Raw genomic sequence first — 16,519 nt, 5'->3', positions numbered from 1 at the left:
CTTTTGACTGACACAACGTTCGCAAAAAGTCCCCGTACTTATCATCGACAAGATGGCCGCACGTTGCAACAGACGTTAACGGCGGTGTCATTTAGCAGCACGTTTGGTCTCTGTGCATCCCTCTTTACCAATGTTTCTTTAAATTGCCAAGACATTGCGGAAGTGTCCAAGTATGAGAAAGCCGACTGCTTTTATCGCGTGAAGGGGAACTGCCGTATGGATGTAAAACATGAACGACCCAGTGCGCGTGACTGGCTGTCCGTATTTGTGGTGCTATTTGCTCGCTTTCTGACTCACAGTAAGATTTCAGTCTTGGTCTTTCTGACTGACTGGTGCTATTTGTTCGCTTTCCGATGTATTGTAAGTAACGTTCATTCATCTCACTCTGATGCTTATTCCATACGTAATACCATGTGACACATTATCATTGTCCTGCTTTTCGCTAATATACCCATGCCACCAAAAAAAAGACATGGCATTAAAAAGTCCACTTCCGATGCCACAAAAAAGTCTATTTCAAGACGGTCTCAAACATTGCGCAAGATGTCAAGATGTTTTCATGCCAAGAATTCCACTGATTCCAAACGATTTACCCTTTGATTTCAAAAGGCTACAATTTCCTTTTCGTTTGGATTTTGCTATGTGAATTACTAAGGCTGAAGTGCAATCACTCCAAGTTAAAGGCATCAGTTTGGAAAACTCATGCTTTTCACACGGACAACTCTATGTAACATGTTCTATAGTGGGCAATCCTCGCAATTTGTTCATTTTCAGAACCCCACGACAACACAAAAAATACGCTATATCCAAAGCCTCTAAAATGACCACTTATATTACCTATTACAATAAAATGTCAATCAGAAAAATGTTGGTTCGATTTCTATGTTCTGTTTCTTTCATTTGGGAAATTCACCAGTTATAGATTCCCAGGCAACGCCAGGTACTCCTGCTAGTAAGCCATAAAGTTTACTATTTTATGCTGGCCAATTGCCATTGTTCATCGGACATTCCAACCTTCTTGTGGATGCTAGATGACATTATGCCAGGTCATGTGCAAGGACTTTGCACAAATGTCTTATCACTTTATATATGTAATGAGACGTTGATGAGATCTCTATTTTGAATTTGTAAGTTCTCTCTGTTGAACAAATGAAGCAAATAAGATAGGACCCTGAAACAAAGGCTGTGTTCTCTCTGAGTTTAAGTGTCGCAGTAGGACTCTTCATGTGTAATGGTGGATTGATATCCAGCAGTAAAAACTGACCTATATTAGGAGGGTGTCAAAGGTTAGCAGCTCATTTTTCTCTCTTGACCTGCTGTTCTATTTAAACCAAGTAAGACATCAGGAAGAACTTTAAAAAAATCTTTTTAACAAAGCAGGAATGGTAAAAGTAGGAAATGGAGCGCACCACAAGCACTGTCTGATAACAGAAGAATACCTCATCTTGACAGCATCCAGCCTTGTTGTAAAGAAGTGGCTGATAAATGTTGCAAATTCTATCACCCATCCGAAAGCCAAAATCTGTGAAAAAGTTGTGGCTAGGACTTGCTCACCATTTACACGTAAGATAAAATGACACCCACTTTTTCAACAGAGTGTTGCTATTATGAACCTAAACATCCTTCATCCCGCAGGCTCAGTGCTCTCATTTCACATTAGAATAAAACCATAGAGGGAGATGTGAATGCCAGTGAGCCTCAGACTGAGGAGTCTGATGAAGTAATGCCAGGGATGTGGCTGTGTGGCACCTGTCCTATCTAAATAATGTCAGAATTGTGCTCACTGTCTGTGCCAGAATGAGTCCTGCTCTCCATCAGCCACTCCCTTTGCTATTCCTTTCTCGTGGACTTCTCTTTTTAGCGTAGGCAGTGTTGAGCCCTTGCTATTAGGTAACCTTAGAATAACAAGTTTAATACAGTTATTATTGACTTCCATTCATGCAACGATGTTTAAAACAGGCATGTTGTTGTTCTCTTGCCTCCTGACACTGTAGCCCGCCAGGAAACTAACATTATTCTTGTGATGGAAGCCTGAAAGAAAACAGATGGGTTAATGGAGTGCACTGGGAATAAACATGCGGTGTTGGGGGGGGAGGGGGTTGAGCAGATGAGAGTTATCTCAGCTTTATTTGGCAGTACCAGAGAGTGGCTGCACATTCTTCCATTCATGGAGACAAGAAGGACTGCTGTCTGATAAGTGTGCACTGCTGAGAAAAGGAAGCTAAATATGTCATCATCACATAAAAGGTGTGTGGAGGAGGAGCACCTAAGGTGGTGGCGCTTGAACCATTGGATGCAAATGTGATGTAGAATGGTGGCATTTTGAGACAGATGGGCTGCTGCTGACGAGACCCTCTTTAGTCCCATTTAATGGTGTCTCTGCATCTCCCATTAGCAGCAGACACTGTTGTATAAAAATTAAATATGTCATCTCAGGTCAATAATTTAACATAAATATGTTTATAGCAAACTCAATTTAGTCATCAATTAGTGTTCCAATTTTCCATGATAATTCCAGTTCCAGAGTTTTTAACACACTTATCAAAAATATTTTAATTTGAGATATACAAAAATTTCTTTGTACCTAGCACCTCTGGCCTGTTTGTGGGTTGCTTGGACAGGCCCTTGGAACCTGGAGTCTTCTTGGCAGACCATTCTTCATGTGTGCACATATGGAGTCTGAACCTGAGACTAACATCTGGTGCACTTTTAAGCAACTCATTGATTTAATTGTTTTGTGACATCATTTAATGGGTGTGTGCACTTGTACATGTTCCTGTCACCAAACACAAATGTTGGGCCTTACAAAGACTTGTTCCTTAATACTTTTAGTAAGACAGAAATCTCTTTCTCTCCATGCAGGAACAACCTCCAAGCCCACCCAGTTAGTCCACCACCCTGTGTGTAGCATGGGTGAATGGTGACAACAGACAAAGATCTAACACCAAGAAATCAATTACTGTATATACTCACATTTAAGTTCTCCCGCGGATAATTCGGGGCTTCATTTTCCCGTATAATTTCCGGTATTTTATAATGTCGGTCGCATAAATTGAATGCAGAAAACTTATGCTATTGGTCCAAGAGATTATGATATGCTAAAACCACCTGAGAGAGTAACCACAGAGCACACAGCCTTTTTATTTCCTATGTATTGTGCCTATGTGACCACACGGTACTACCATTTGCACTGTTTTTTGTATCTCACACCCTCATACACCTTTATCATAACAGCATACCTTACCTACAATGGAGCATTCGATCAGAAGAAAATATAAAGCTGGTTTTAAATTAAAAGTCATTGAAGTGGTGAAAGAAATTGGTAACTGCGCTGCTGCAACAAAATTCGATCTGTCTGAGAAACTGGAGCGAGATTGGAGGAAGCAAGAAGATGTAAAAAAAAAAGATGTAAGTGTCGCATTTTTTTAAGGGGCGTATAAGTTGGGGTCTGATTTTATGATTGATTTTTCGAGTTTCAAGACCCGACTTATACGCAAGTATATACGGTAATATTAACGGTAAACCCCAATACGGTGGCCAAAAATATTGTTCAAAAGAGCACTGAGTTCCAAAGGAAAAAGAGAAAACAAAGGAAAACACTTGAAAATGCTGAAAAGGTTTGTTTGGAATCCGAGATCTTGGACAAAGAGGTTTAGTGCATCTCCATCTTAAATAGTATTGAATTTCCGACATTATGCACACTAGCACTGGCATCCATTACTAACAACAATTAAACACAGAATGAAGTGTCTGTGCAAGTGCCGACATGAAAAATCATTTATTAATAAGAGTATTAACAAATTCATTTCAAAACTCAAAAACAAATGCAGAAAAAGGTCCTGCGAAGGTTTAAACTTCCTAATTTTATAACAATTGAGATGCCATTGTATTTGGTTTTCTGAATTGCATCACCATTTTGGGACCCATTTTAATGGCCGTGGCAATGCTGTTTGTTGTTGTTTGGTCACGTGGTCATTGCAACATTGCATTGTATTTAAGATGGCTGCATGGTATTACTTTTATCCACACTTACGGAATAAAAACTTCAAGAAAAGGTACAAAGAAAAGGGTTTGATCTTTTGCCTAGCTTATTTTGACTTTGTGTTTTGATTAACATGTTAATAATAATAATAATAATAATACATTTTATTTATATAGCGCCTTTCCCATGCTCAGGGCACTTCACAGAGTTTAAGAAAGAACGGCAGGGTATACAGTATATAGCATTGTACAAACCAGATAAATAAATAAAGAAGAGTAAGATAGTGAATTCAGAGAAAAAGCCTAACAGACAACATAATTGATGGTCTCCCACACAAACAGAGGTTACATGAACATCTTGACATAAAGGTAAACTGAGAGAAGGGTAATAAAGTCAAGTAGAGCTAAAAGCCTTCCTGAACAGTTGAGTTTTGAGTTGTTTTTTATTAGAATTCATGGAGTCGGCTAACCTGATTAATTTCGGTAGGTCATTCCAGTGTCTGGGCGCTATACAGCTGAAGGCCCTGTCACCCATGGAGTGTAGATTAGTGAGGGGCACAACAAGATTGCCAGAATCAGAGAACCTTAGTGGGCGGGCAGGCACATAGTGATGGAGAAGGTCACTGATGTAGTTTGGTGCAAGGTCGTTTAAGGCTTTGTAGGTTATTAGTAGGATTTTATATTCGATTCTGTAAGACATGGGGAGCCAGTGAAGGCGGAGCAGGATGGGTGTGATGTGCTCGCTGTTGCTGGTTCATGTAAGGACTCTTGCAGCCGAGTTTTGAATAAGCTGAAGCTGTGATATAAGATTAGAAGGGGCACCTGCCAGTAGGGAATTACAATAATTGATGCAAGGACAAGTTTCTCAGTGTTAGAAAAGGAGAGGAAGGAGCAAACACGGGATAAGTTACGGAGGAGAAAGTAAGAAAGTTTCTTAATGTAATTTATGTGGGCGGAATAAGAAAGGGAAGAATCAAAAATGACACCAAGATTCTTTGCAGGTCTGATGAGATCACCACCAAGATAGACTGGGAAGGAGCTCATTTTATTAAGTTGCACTTTAGTCCCAATTTGCAGGAGTTTAGTTTTTTTGCAGTTTAATTTTAAAGAGTTCTGCTCCATCCAGGTTTTAATTTCACTGAGGCAAGTTGTGATATGAGAAAGCTCTGATGAAGTTCCACTTTTAACATTGAAATAGAGTTGAGTGTCATCTGCATAAAAATGATAACCCAGTCCATAGCTACGAATAATATGGCCAAGGGGAAGCATATAAATACAGAAGAGAAGAGGGCCGAGGACAGAGCCCTGAGGAACTCCTTGTATGAATGGCACTGTGCTGGACCTGCTGTTGCCAAGACTAACAAACTCTTGCCTATCAGTCAGATAGGACTTGAACCACTGGAGGGCAGTGCCAGAGATACCCAGCATGTTCTCCATTCTGGACAGTAGAATGTCATGTCTCACAGTGTCAACTGTTGCACTGAGGTCTAACAGAATTAATATGCTGGTTTGTCCACAGTCTGCTGCCATAAGAAAATCATTGGTTACCCGTAGCAGAGCAGTTTCACAGCTGTGCTATGCTAAGAAACCAGACTGAAAGGGTTCCATCAAATTTTTAGAGGTTAGGTAATTGGTGAGTTGGCAGGCTACAACACGCTCAAGAACTTTTGACAGAAAAGGTAAGTGGGAAATAGGCCGGAAATTGTTAAGATTATCAGCATCAAGACCAGACTTTTTTAACATTGGGGTTACAGAAGCGGTTTTAAAAGTGAGCGGCACAAAGCCAGTGTCAAGGGATGAGTTTATTATTGTTGTAATAGTCAGGATTATGGCATGAAGGCAGGATTTAAGTAGTGTGCTGGGGACGGGGTCCAGTACACAAGTAGTTGGCCTCATCTTACAAAGCAGGTCATTAACAAAAGCAGATGTGACTGGTGAGAACTGGGAGAAGGAGCTGGATGGAGTGGGAAAACAGGGAGCGATATAAACAGATGATGTATTTATATTAGTTGAATTATTTAGATCTTTAATTTTGTGTACGGAAAAAGTGGAGGAATTTCTCACAGACTTCAGTAGAAGAGGTAGTTTGGCCAGATGCGGGTTTGATTAGTTTATTAACTACAGAGAACAAAACCCTTGGGTTATCATGGCCACTTTCTATTATTCTGCCATAATGGGTGTTCTTGGCAGCAGTTAGTGCTTCTCTGTAAGCTCTTTGGTGGTCAGAGAAAGCCTGGATGAGCACGGTGAGGCCAGACTTACGTGACATTTTCTCAAGGCGTCAGCCAGCTGCTTTCATAGATCGCAATTCTGAATTATACCAAGGAGCTGAACGCTTAAAGGAAACCTCCTTATGTTTTAAAGGAGCTGTTTTATCTAATGCTGAATGAAGGTGTGTGTTATAGTGGTCAACAAGACTATCTAGTGTTGACGGAATAGGTGAAGACAGTAAAAGATCAGAAATGGATCCAGAAAGGATAGAGGGACAGATATTTTTAAGGTTTTGGAAAGAAATTTGTCGTTTACAGGTAAGAGGAGGGAGAGGTAATGAGACAGTGAAAGTACTGCTTTATGGTCAGAGAGTCCCAAATCAGGGCTGTAAGTGTTGGCAACAGATAGTCCAGAAATACAGATCAGGTCCAATATATGACCACCAGAATGGGTGGGAAAATCAACATGTTGTGTCAAGTCAAAACAGTCCAGTAAGGATAGGAATTAATTTCTCAGTTTCGATGTGGGGATGTCAATATGGATGTTGAAATCACCAAGAAGAATGCCTCTCTGGGAAAAGGAACTTAAGTGGGTTAATAGTTTAGTCAGATCAGATAAGAAGGATGCATTGTATTTTGGAGGACGATAAAGAACAATGAGTAAGACAGGACCTGATACCGTTATTAGTTTAAGAGCCAAACACTTGAAAGACAATGGACAATCAATGTTGGGTTTGATGAGTAGCTCCTCTATTCACGATCTGCTTTTTTCGACTTTCTAGCTTGTCTTTTGACCACATGTTAGCTTGTTCCTCATCTGAATTATTTATCTCTGATGTCATTTCATCAAAGTCCATAACACTCTTTTACTCTATTAATCCTTAAGGAACAATGGTAGCATGTTTGTGTCTACATACTGTATATTTCCACTCAAGGTTCTTTGTGAATGTGTAGCTGAACAGTTTGGTTTTGCACAGCTACGTTGAGAGGTGTCCTCTCTATACCTGAGCTGAGGATAACTGTTAAGTTGAATAATGTGTTTTGTGTCTCAATATCCGAAAATGTAGGAAGGATGAAGTATGCGTTTTGTTTTCCAATATCTGAAGTGAGTAATCTTGACAATATCTCTTCTACCTCAGGTCTTCCTCTATTCTGGCTGCTCCAAAAACATGATAAACCACAACAATGTCATAAATACTTAACAGATGCTTACTCTAGACATTAAGTTGTCCGAAACATATTTTACTCCAAAATTTTGGCCTCATGTTCAACAAGCTAGGAGTCTTCTCAGAGAAATAGGCCATCTCTGAATAATGTGCTTGACCCAGTCTCTGGTCTCTAATGTTTTCCCCTTGTTGTTTTTCTCTTTCAGACGGCACAGACAGTGCTCCTGGTGGTAGCTGTGTTCCTCATCTGTTGGATGCCTCACCACATTGTGGCCATGTGGGTCGAATTTGGCAAATTCCCCCTCAATGATGCCTCTTTTGCATTCCGCATCATTTCCCACTGCCTGGCCTATGGCAACTCCTGCATCAACCCCATCATCTATGCCTTTTTGTCAGAGAACTTCAGGAAGGCCTGTCAACAAGTGTTCACATGCAAGTTCTTCTTTCAGCCACCACAGGAAGAGAAAGTTGTGAGGATCCGCTTGGAAAACTTTTCTACCACACACTCCACCACTAATATTTAGGCAAAAATCAAAAACTGCAAACAGGCCCAGCACAGTTCAATAAGCCGAACTGCAATTTTTACATTTATCTATAGCTGACATAAGAATGGCTTTATCCCTCTATTGGGTTCATGTGTGGTTCTGGTGGGCTTGTTTCCCACATGCTATGTAATGTGAATTTGCTACCAATTCACACTTTATAAGGACAGAGATTCTTCAACTAACTGTTACAGGATGCTGTCCTCCTGGCAGGGTCTCTCATGTGTACAGCTATTGTACCCTTGACCAGCTCTTGGTTTTGAGTAACAGTATAAAAGATATGTGGGCAGAAGAAAATCTGCATTAATTGCTGACTGCTGTCTTTGGGTTCCTGTCATCACTGTCTGTTCATTGTCAAATCTATGAGAGGCAGTTAGACTAGCAGTTTAATTCACCCAAGAGGAGATCAAATGTCTTTGGCCTAGGCTGAAGAGGAGCACTTCTTAATTTTGTTAAAGCTGCTTTATGTTTAGTGAGTTCAATTACAAGCTGTAAATACAGTATATAGACTGTAAATTACCCATACCTGCCATCACTCTTCACTAGATCCATTAAGCCATTATTCACTCTTTTCAGCACACCTGGTGAGATCTCCAAGTAACACCCATGCATCTGAGCACACTAGGCCATCTATAAATCTAGAATGACTCTTTTTTCCAGTGCAGCCTCACCATAGCACCCAGTCACTTATACTGTGATGCTTAAATATTCTTAATACCACACATGCAATGAACATCATGAAGTACATACCTTATCCTTACTCTGCAAAGTGGAAAAAGTGTGTTCTTCTTAACACCCGAAGGGAGTTCCAAACTGCACTCCACACACATTACCATAACTCCTATTCCTTTCAACACATTCAGGAAGATCCATACTACACTATTGTCCTCTAGCACAGCACCCTTTTTCTGGTTCCCCTTGGTCAACCACAGTTAGAATAGCCATTGTCTGTTGGGCGCAACAATCCAATAGCTGTCTATTTGTTATGGCAGTTAGGCAATGAGGGCAGAGAGCTGAATAATGTCTCACGACACTTAGCTGGCAGCATTCCATAAGTAAAACAGGTTTTAAAAAAATTGATGTATACCTGTAGGTGGGTTTCCATTAATGGAAATAGCTTCCCATCCAAAATATATATTTTTTTATTTTATTGCTTGTGTTTTTTGTAAAAAAATATAAAATGTGGCAGTTTTCCTAGACAGCAATGCACTGCTTTTTTTGATCACAAGACAGCTGCAGAGATTCAGCTCCCAGACTTGACAAATTCAACTCTTCTAATGGCGAGTTCTGCCTTTGTACATGTATATTTTAAACTTACAGCAACGGGTATCAGTCTTACTGTGTTTTGATAGCTAAATATTAAGCTTACAGTGCATTAATGGTGTTATTATATTAGTTTTTTAATACAGTGGTAAGCAGAGTTACAGAAGAATAACTTTTGAGTGTTTATGCCAATTTTTTACATTTCATTTTATGGACTTTTATTGCATTGTATGGTATTTTGTGTGGTATACTGTTTCTGATTTCTGAATATGTGAGAAAGAATACTTATGGGTGGCTCCATACAAGTTTTTGATCAGTACCACCTCTGCTTGGATATGGCCTTGTTAACCAACTGTGTGAACCTGTGGTGTTTCTATTATGCTAGCAAAAGTATTTTTGAGTAGAATCATAAGAGGTGATGAAGTCAGAAGGCAAAAAAGAGGTTGAAATGAAAGACTGAGAAATCATGCATCGGAACAGTAACGTGTTGGCAACAGTCAAAGTCAAAAAATGGCAAGGGGTCAGCACCAAAGAAGAGTATTGAGAAATTATTTTTGAGAATAATTTGGTTGACAAAAAGTGTTTTGATTCTGCAAACTCAAATGATGAAGTGTTCAAAAGGAGGACATTTTAACCTGTTGTGTCATAATCAGCCTAGTCATGACCTTTAAGGGTATATATACCCCTAACAACACGGGGTTACTAACCTAGCAAAAGGGGAAACAAATAGCAGTGTCTTTAAAAAAGTAAAATAGCATGATTCAATAAACTAACCTCAAAATTAGATTCCTTGCCTTGAAAAGGAATCTAAATCTAATCTAAAAGGATTGTACAAACATACCGTAACACCTATAAAAAATTCTAACAAGCCAATTCATAACAGTTTCATTGTGTCAGATAAATTTCTGTTTGCTGTAGTTTGTTACAAATGAAACCTCAGGCTGGCATTATTGTATATCGGAAATACTACCGTTTTTATTTATATTGTAAACACTGCTTTGTGAAATCCCAGTGCCCCCCAGCCACATTTTTTCTGGCACCAATCCTGCACTGAAACAATATTACTCTAATTTAAATCACAAAATACATACCGAGAACACAAAAATTCATAAATTAAAACACAAAATGATTGAAAACCCTGGGTATCTGCTTCACTGTACTACGCCTCAGTGTTAGCAATGGCCACTACAAATTCTTCTGCATTAAAACTAGTTTGCTTTATTTGTAAGTAAAAATGAACTGAAATGAAGTTTATGAGATAAATTGCATGTTTTTCTGTCCTCGTATATATCTGTGGAATGATGTAAGTAGAGACAGCATTACCTGAGAGCTGCCTGTATAAATATATATATATACCAGGAGCACAACCGCATTACATGGTGAAGAGAAAAATGATCAAATTTGGTACTCACATTTACAGAAGACGCTGAAAGTGATCTCCTTGTGTGTCAATACATCTCTGTGCCCGTTACAGCATGTTCATGTACACTCATTGCACTCTCAGTGGATGGGGGGGCCACTTTGTTGTGGGCCACCATATATATATATATATATATATATATATATATATATATATATATATAAAAATCAAAGTGAAAAAATGATGTGGCAGGCTTGTCCATTTTGCTGAAATTTCATTGCAGCAACTCCAAATCGTACTCAGTAGTTTGTATGGCCCCTATGTGCTTATATGTATGCCTGACAACGTCGGGGCATTCTCCTAATGAGATGACGGATGGTGTCCTGGGTGATCACCTTCCAGATCTGGACCAGGGCATCACTGAGCTCCTGGACAGTCTGAGGTGCAACCTGGCCGCGCCGGATGGACCGAAATGTAATATCCCAGAGGTTTTCCATTAGATTTAGGTCAGGCGAGCGTGGGGGCCAGTCAATGGTATCAATTCTTTCATCCTCCAGGGACTGCCTACATACTCTTGCCATATGAGGCCGGGCATTGTCGTGCACCAGGAGGAACCCAGGACCCACTGTAGGGTCTGACAATGGGTTCAAGGATTTCATCCTGATACTTATGGCAGTCAAGGTACTGTTGTCTAGCCTGTAGAGGTCTGTGTGTCCCATCCTAGACCATCACTGACCCCCCACCAAACCAGTCATGCTGAACAATGTTACAAGCAGTATAATGTTCTCCATGGCTTCTCCAGACCCTTTCACGTCTGTCACATGCGCTCAGGGTGAACCTGCTCTCATTTGTGAAAAGCACAGGGAACCAGTGGTGGACCTGCCAGTTCTGGTATTCTATGGCAAATGCCAATCGAGCTCCACGGTGCCGGGCAGTGAGCACAGGGCCCACTAGAGGACGTCGGGTCCTCAGGCCACCCTCATGAAATCTGTTTCTGATTGTTTGCTCAGAAACATTCACACCAGTGACCAGCTGGAGGTAATTTTGTAGGGCTCTGGCAGTGCTCATCCTGTCCCTCCTTGCCCAAAGGAGCAGAATTAGATAGAGATAGATAGATAGATAGATACTTTATTAATCCCAATGGGAAATTAGGTCCTGCTGATGGGTTAAGGACCTTCTACGGCCCTGTCCAGCTCTCCTACAGTAACTGCCGGTCTCCTTGAATCTCCTCCATGGCCTTGAGACTGTGGTGGGAGACACTGCAAACCTTCTGGCAATGGCACGTATTGATGTGCCATCCTGGAGAAGTTGGGCTACCTGTGCAACCTCTGTAGGGTCCAGGTATCACCTCATGCCACCAGTAGTGACACTGACCGTAGCCAAATGCAAAACTAGTGAAAAAACAGAAAAGATGAGGAGGAGAAAATGTCAGTGGCCTCCAGCTGTTAAACCATTCCTGTTTTGGGGGTTGTCTCATTGTTGCCCCTTTAGTGCACCTGTTATTAATGTCATTAACACCAAAGCAGCTGAAACTGATTAACAAGCCCCTCTGCTACTTAACTGACCAGATCAATAGCCCAGACGTTTCATTGACTTGATGCTATACTCTGATTAAAAAGTGTTCCTTTAATATATATATATATATATATATATATATATATATATATATATATATATATATATATATATATATATATATATAATCTTCATTTGGATCTTGATCTTTGTTTGTCCGTGAATTCACTGCCTTGTGTGGTGTTCCTGCTGTGTTCAGTAGAGGGCAGTAGTGATGGAGGAGGAGAGGAAGTGAGGAGGAATCGTTGGATGAGGTTGGAGTGTGGTGATTAAAGAGGATTGAACTAAAGGAGACTACGTGCTGTTTGTACTGGCTGAATACACAACACCTTGGTTGTTACTTTTGTTTACAAACACTGTCAATAGCACTCTTTGTGTTTAGATCTGGCGTCGACACCGTGCTTTGTGTTTAGGTCTGGCGTCGACACCTGCTTCGTTGTCGAGACTGTGGTTTTTTGTGTTTCTATTGACCGTTGTTGGCAGCACTTTGTCCGAATCGAATGTTCACCCACTTCTTGGAGTCGGCAGTCAGAGTATATAAGTCGGACACACTTCTGTGATTTTCCATCAGTCGACGTTTGGAGTTCAAGAAAGAAGCATTGGTTCTTCCTTACTCTTTGGATTGCCACAAAGCAACCTGCGAGATTGGAGAAAGGTTGAGAAGAGATCGTGAGAGGAAACGACAGCGTCATGAAAACGAGACGGACTGTGAACGGAGAGAAGCAGAAATGCTCCTCCACCACCACATAATTACTATTCGGACAGTGATTCCGAGTAGGCCGTTCCTATCGAATCAATGTCCAAGGGTTTTGTTTTGTAATTTTGTTTCCCTTATAAAAATCATAATGCTGTGCGATGAAGGGCCCAGTTCACGACTGGCAGCCGCGTTTAAACAGGGAGCCCTTCACAGACAACTTTAACACGCGCAACGTAGTTGGGCGCACATGGCTAGTATATATATATATATATATATATATATATATATATATATATATATATATATATATATATATATATATATATTGTGAAAACATCAGACTCGACACACTTAAAAAGGTTTGGGGCAGCCACCCATATATTATCCCTGGCTGCAATGGGTTGATTTTTGAGACAAGTGTCTTGGTTGGAGTCCAGACATGAACTGCCAAAGGTTTATAAAGATGGCAGTTTTAAGTGATTAAACCGGAAGTGACCTTCTGACGTTAGTCTAGGCCAGGGGTAGGCAACGTCGGTCCTGGAGTGCCACAGTATGTGCAGGTTTTTGTTCCAACCCAGTTCCTTAACGAGAACTCAATTATTGCTGATGAAGCACATATTGCTTAAGTGACATTTTAATGCTTCATTTTAGTGGTCTCGCTTGTTAAGGTTCTCAAACCTTAATTGCTTATTTCAATCTTAAACTGCTGCATTCAGTGTTTTAATTGCTCCTTATTAGCAATAAGATGTAAAAGACAAAGCAGCCAGCAGTTCTCCAGCTAGCTTTTTTCCAATTACATCTGTGTGTGTTCATCATGCACGGTTTGATTTAATAAAACACTTAATAGAAAAATGTGACAGACTGAAAATGATCTGTTTTAGGCTTCAAATCATTTGGATGATATCCTTGGAAAGGAAAAAAATCTACGATATAAAAGCCTTACATTGCACAGACTAACAAGCCATAAAATTAAATAAGGTCTGAGATTGGCAATGATTGGTTTCTAATTAAGCAATTGGGTTGAATGAAAACCTGTAGCCACTGCGGCTCACCAGGACCGACATTGCCTACCCCTGTTTTACATCTTATTGCTAATAAGGAGCAATTAAAACACTGAATGCAGCAGTTTAAGATTGAAATAAGCAATTAAGGTTGGAGAACCTTAACAAGCGAGACCACTAAAATGAAGCATTAAAATGTCACTTAAGCAATATGTGCTTCATCAGCAATAATTGAGTTCTCGTTAAGGAACTGGGTTGGAACAAAAACCTGCACATACTGTGGCACTCCAGGACCGACGTTGCCTACCCCTGGTCTAGGCACCAGAACCAGAAGTTACATCATCCGAGTCACCAGAACTGAAAGTGCCGTCATCCTGGGTGCCAGAACCGGAAGAGACATCTTCAATGTTGAGTCAGACAGGTTTTCCCGCGGCTGGTCTGTAGAGATAAGAGGAAAAGGCTTAGTGTACCCCGCCACCCCCTGGCCTGGCATGGAATTACCTCGCATGTGTGTGATAATATATATACTGTACAGGTCAAATACCTTTAGAAAAAAGTGCTCGGGACTGAAAAAACAATTTTTTATAGCAGGGATTTCGTTGTAATGAAATTGGAACATAGCACGGTCTTTCAACATGTACAGTTGACAAAGCTGACTGCAGAACATGAAACTTGAAACCAAAATCATCTTTTTTCTTTTTGCCAGTATCAGTGAAAGTGAGGAGTTACAGGTTTTTCTGTGAAGTAAATTGCTGCCATCAGTGATGGCAATAGAACGGCTGCTAAGCACATAAGTTACCGTTCACTTTGAAAAAAAAAAAACAATTGTCAAAAAACAAAGCATAAACAAAACACATAGTCGTAAAAAGCAGACACAGATTCTCACCACTAATGTATTGTCCTTTTACTGACTGTGGTATATTTGAAATGTGTCATTCAGATTGTGAATTCAAAGCTTAGACACATGAGAGAGAGCGCTGCCCTTACAAACATCCATCCATCCATCCATTTTCCAACCCGCTGAATCCGAACACAGGATCACGGGGGTCTGCTGGAGCCAATCCCAGCCAACACAGGGCACAAGGCAGGAAACAATCCTGGGCAGGGTGCCAACCCACCGCAGGACCCCTTACAAACAGTAACAATGCAATGATGTCAAGCCGTATGACTGGTGAAGATCATCTTTGCCTTAAACAGTATGGCTGCTGCCATGAAAATAATGAAGAAAATGTAACCCCTCCTAGATTAACAACATGCCAAGTGACTCCATGATGATGTCTCAAAAACTGAAATCATGATAAAGATGAGTTTGTTATTAGCTAAAAAATGACCTTCCAAGGCTACGACTATACTACTGCATTTTCTTTTAAATGAATATGATCTCCATTAACACAAACATTTTCACATTATTTATGATAAGTATCTTTGCCGACACTAAAGTATGCGTATCACATAACCATTTGCCTAGACATGAGCGCATCAATGGACAAGGAAGAGACAAAGTCCTCCACGCTAGACATTCATTTGCAGCTTGCGTTTACATACAGAAAACAACAATGGTGAATACACATAACAAAAAAGCAGATCGATGTGTTTGGACTGACATGATGTAGAATTGCTATTAAAAGTTATTAAGAAATTGTTATTAAGAGTAATGTGAGTATAGGGCGAGCGAAGCTACTGAAAAACTGTAAGGAGCAGGGTCCAAACAGGAAAGGTCCTGGTAATAAGCACAAGCCAATCAGGGCGCGATTAGAGTCGGCATTTTCAAAACTCTCTGTTTTCAGCCATCCACATGGCAACATTGAATCAGCATTTTCAGAAATACGCAACTCTGGAAAGCATTTTCAAAAATCTGTAGAAGGGGTAAAAAGTGCCAAGGTAGCGTGAGGAAAAAAACAAAATGGAGACTAATGTGTGCGTTTTTAAATAAAAATGTAGTAGAGTGGACATAGCGAAATAGTCACTGCTGAAAGCAAGTGCTTCGGATGGACTGCCTGTGCCCTTTCAATTATGTCACTGTGGCATAATTCGTGTTGTCTAGACCCGTGGGGGGCTGGTGTTGGGCAAGCAATACACAAAAGGACAGACAATGGGGTCAGCCTGGCATTCACCTATATGATTCCATTTTCTTGGCATCACTTTACACTATCAGTACACTTCTTTAAATTTCTACTGCATCTTTAGGGTGGCACTGAATCAGCTTTGATATGACCCAGCTTCCCAAGTATTAACATAATGACCATCCCCTCAGCACCCTGGGTGAAAGTTGAACTGCCTCCCTGTTTTGTTGAGCACCACTCCTCCTCATACACTGTGCTTTCAATGATCAGTGCAGCACCATATCGCCTACTCTATGATTCATGCAGCATACTGCCTAAACCTTAATATTGCATATTAAGGTTTGTAGCACTCCATCACCTTAACACACCCAGCAGGGTCAGTAATGCCCCCTTGCCCACCAGTATAGGTCTTAGTCTGGTATTTACCTCTTCCACTACTGTAGAGTGGCATCTGACAACCTAATGTATGATCACAAGTGTTCCCTTCACATCTGAGAGGTGGCATTGCACCACCAAATGTCTCCACTGCCACTGTGTGTCACCCAGCTCTGTGATCTGCTGCGATGTGCACCAGTCCTCAAACACCTCAGAGGCTGAGAGCTCAGCTACACCCTTGCCTGGTAACATGGTACTCATTCACCAACACTTACCTGATCGTGAA

General features: G+C 40.6%; 1 protein-coding gene across 1 annotated transcript in view; it reads left to right on the top strand.

Moving 5' to 3' along the window:
- Positions 1-8,418, top strand: part of galr1b (galanin receptor 1b) — a 72,652-nt gene extending 64,234 nt beyond the window's left edge. The window contains exon 3 of the mRNA XM_028809341.2: positions 7,564-8,418. Within this exon, the coding sequence (XP_028665174.2) occupies positions 7,564-7,881 (318 nt within the window). The 3' untranslated portion in view covers positions 7,882-8,418. The remainder of the gene's footprint in view (positions 1-7,563) is intronic.
- The last annotated feature ends 8,101 nt before the right edge of the window (positions 8,419-16,519 follow it).

The sequence above is a fragment of the Erpetoichthys calabaricus genome, chromosome 9 (genome assembly GCF_900747795.2).
Source record: "Erpetoichthys calabaricus chromosome 9, fErpCal1.3, whole genome shotgun sequence".
Lineage (NCBI taxonomy): Eukaryota > Metazoa > Chordata > Cladistia > Polypteriformes > Polypteridae > Erpetoichthys > Erpetoichthys calabaricus.
Note: the sequence above shows the minus strand (reverse complement) of the source record. Positions and strands in the feature narration are given on the sequence as shown.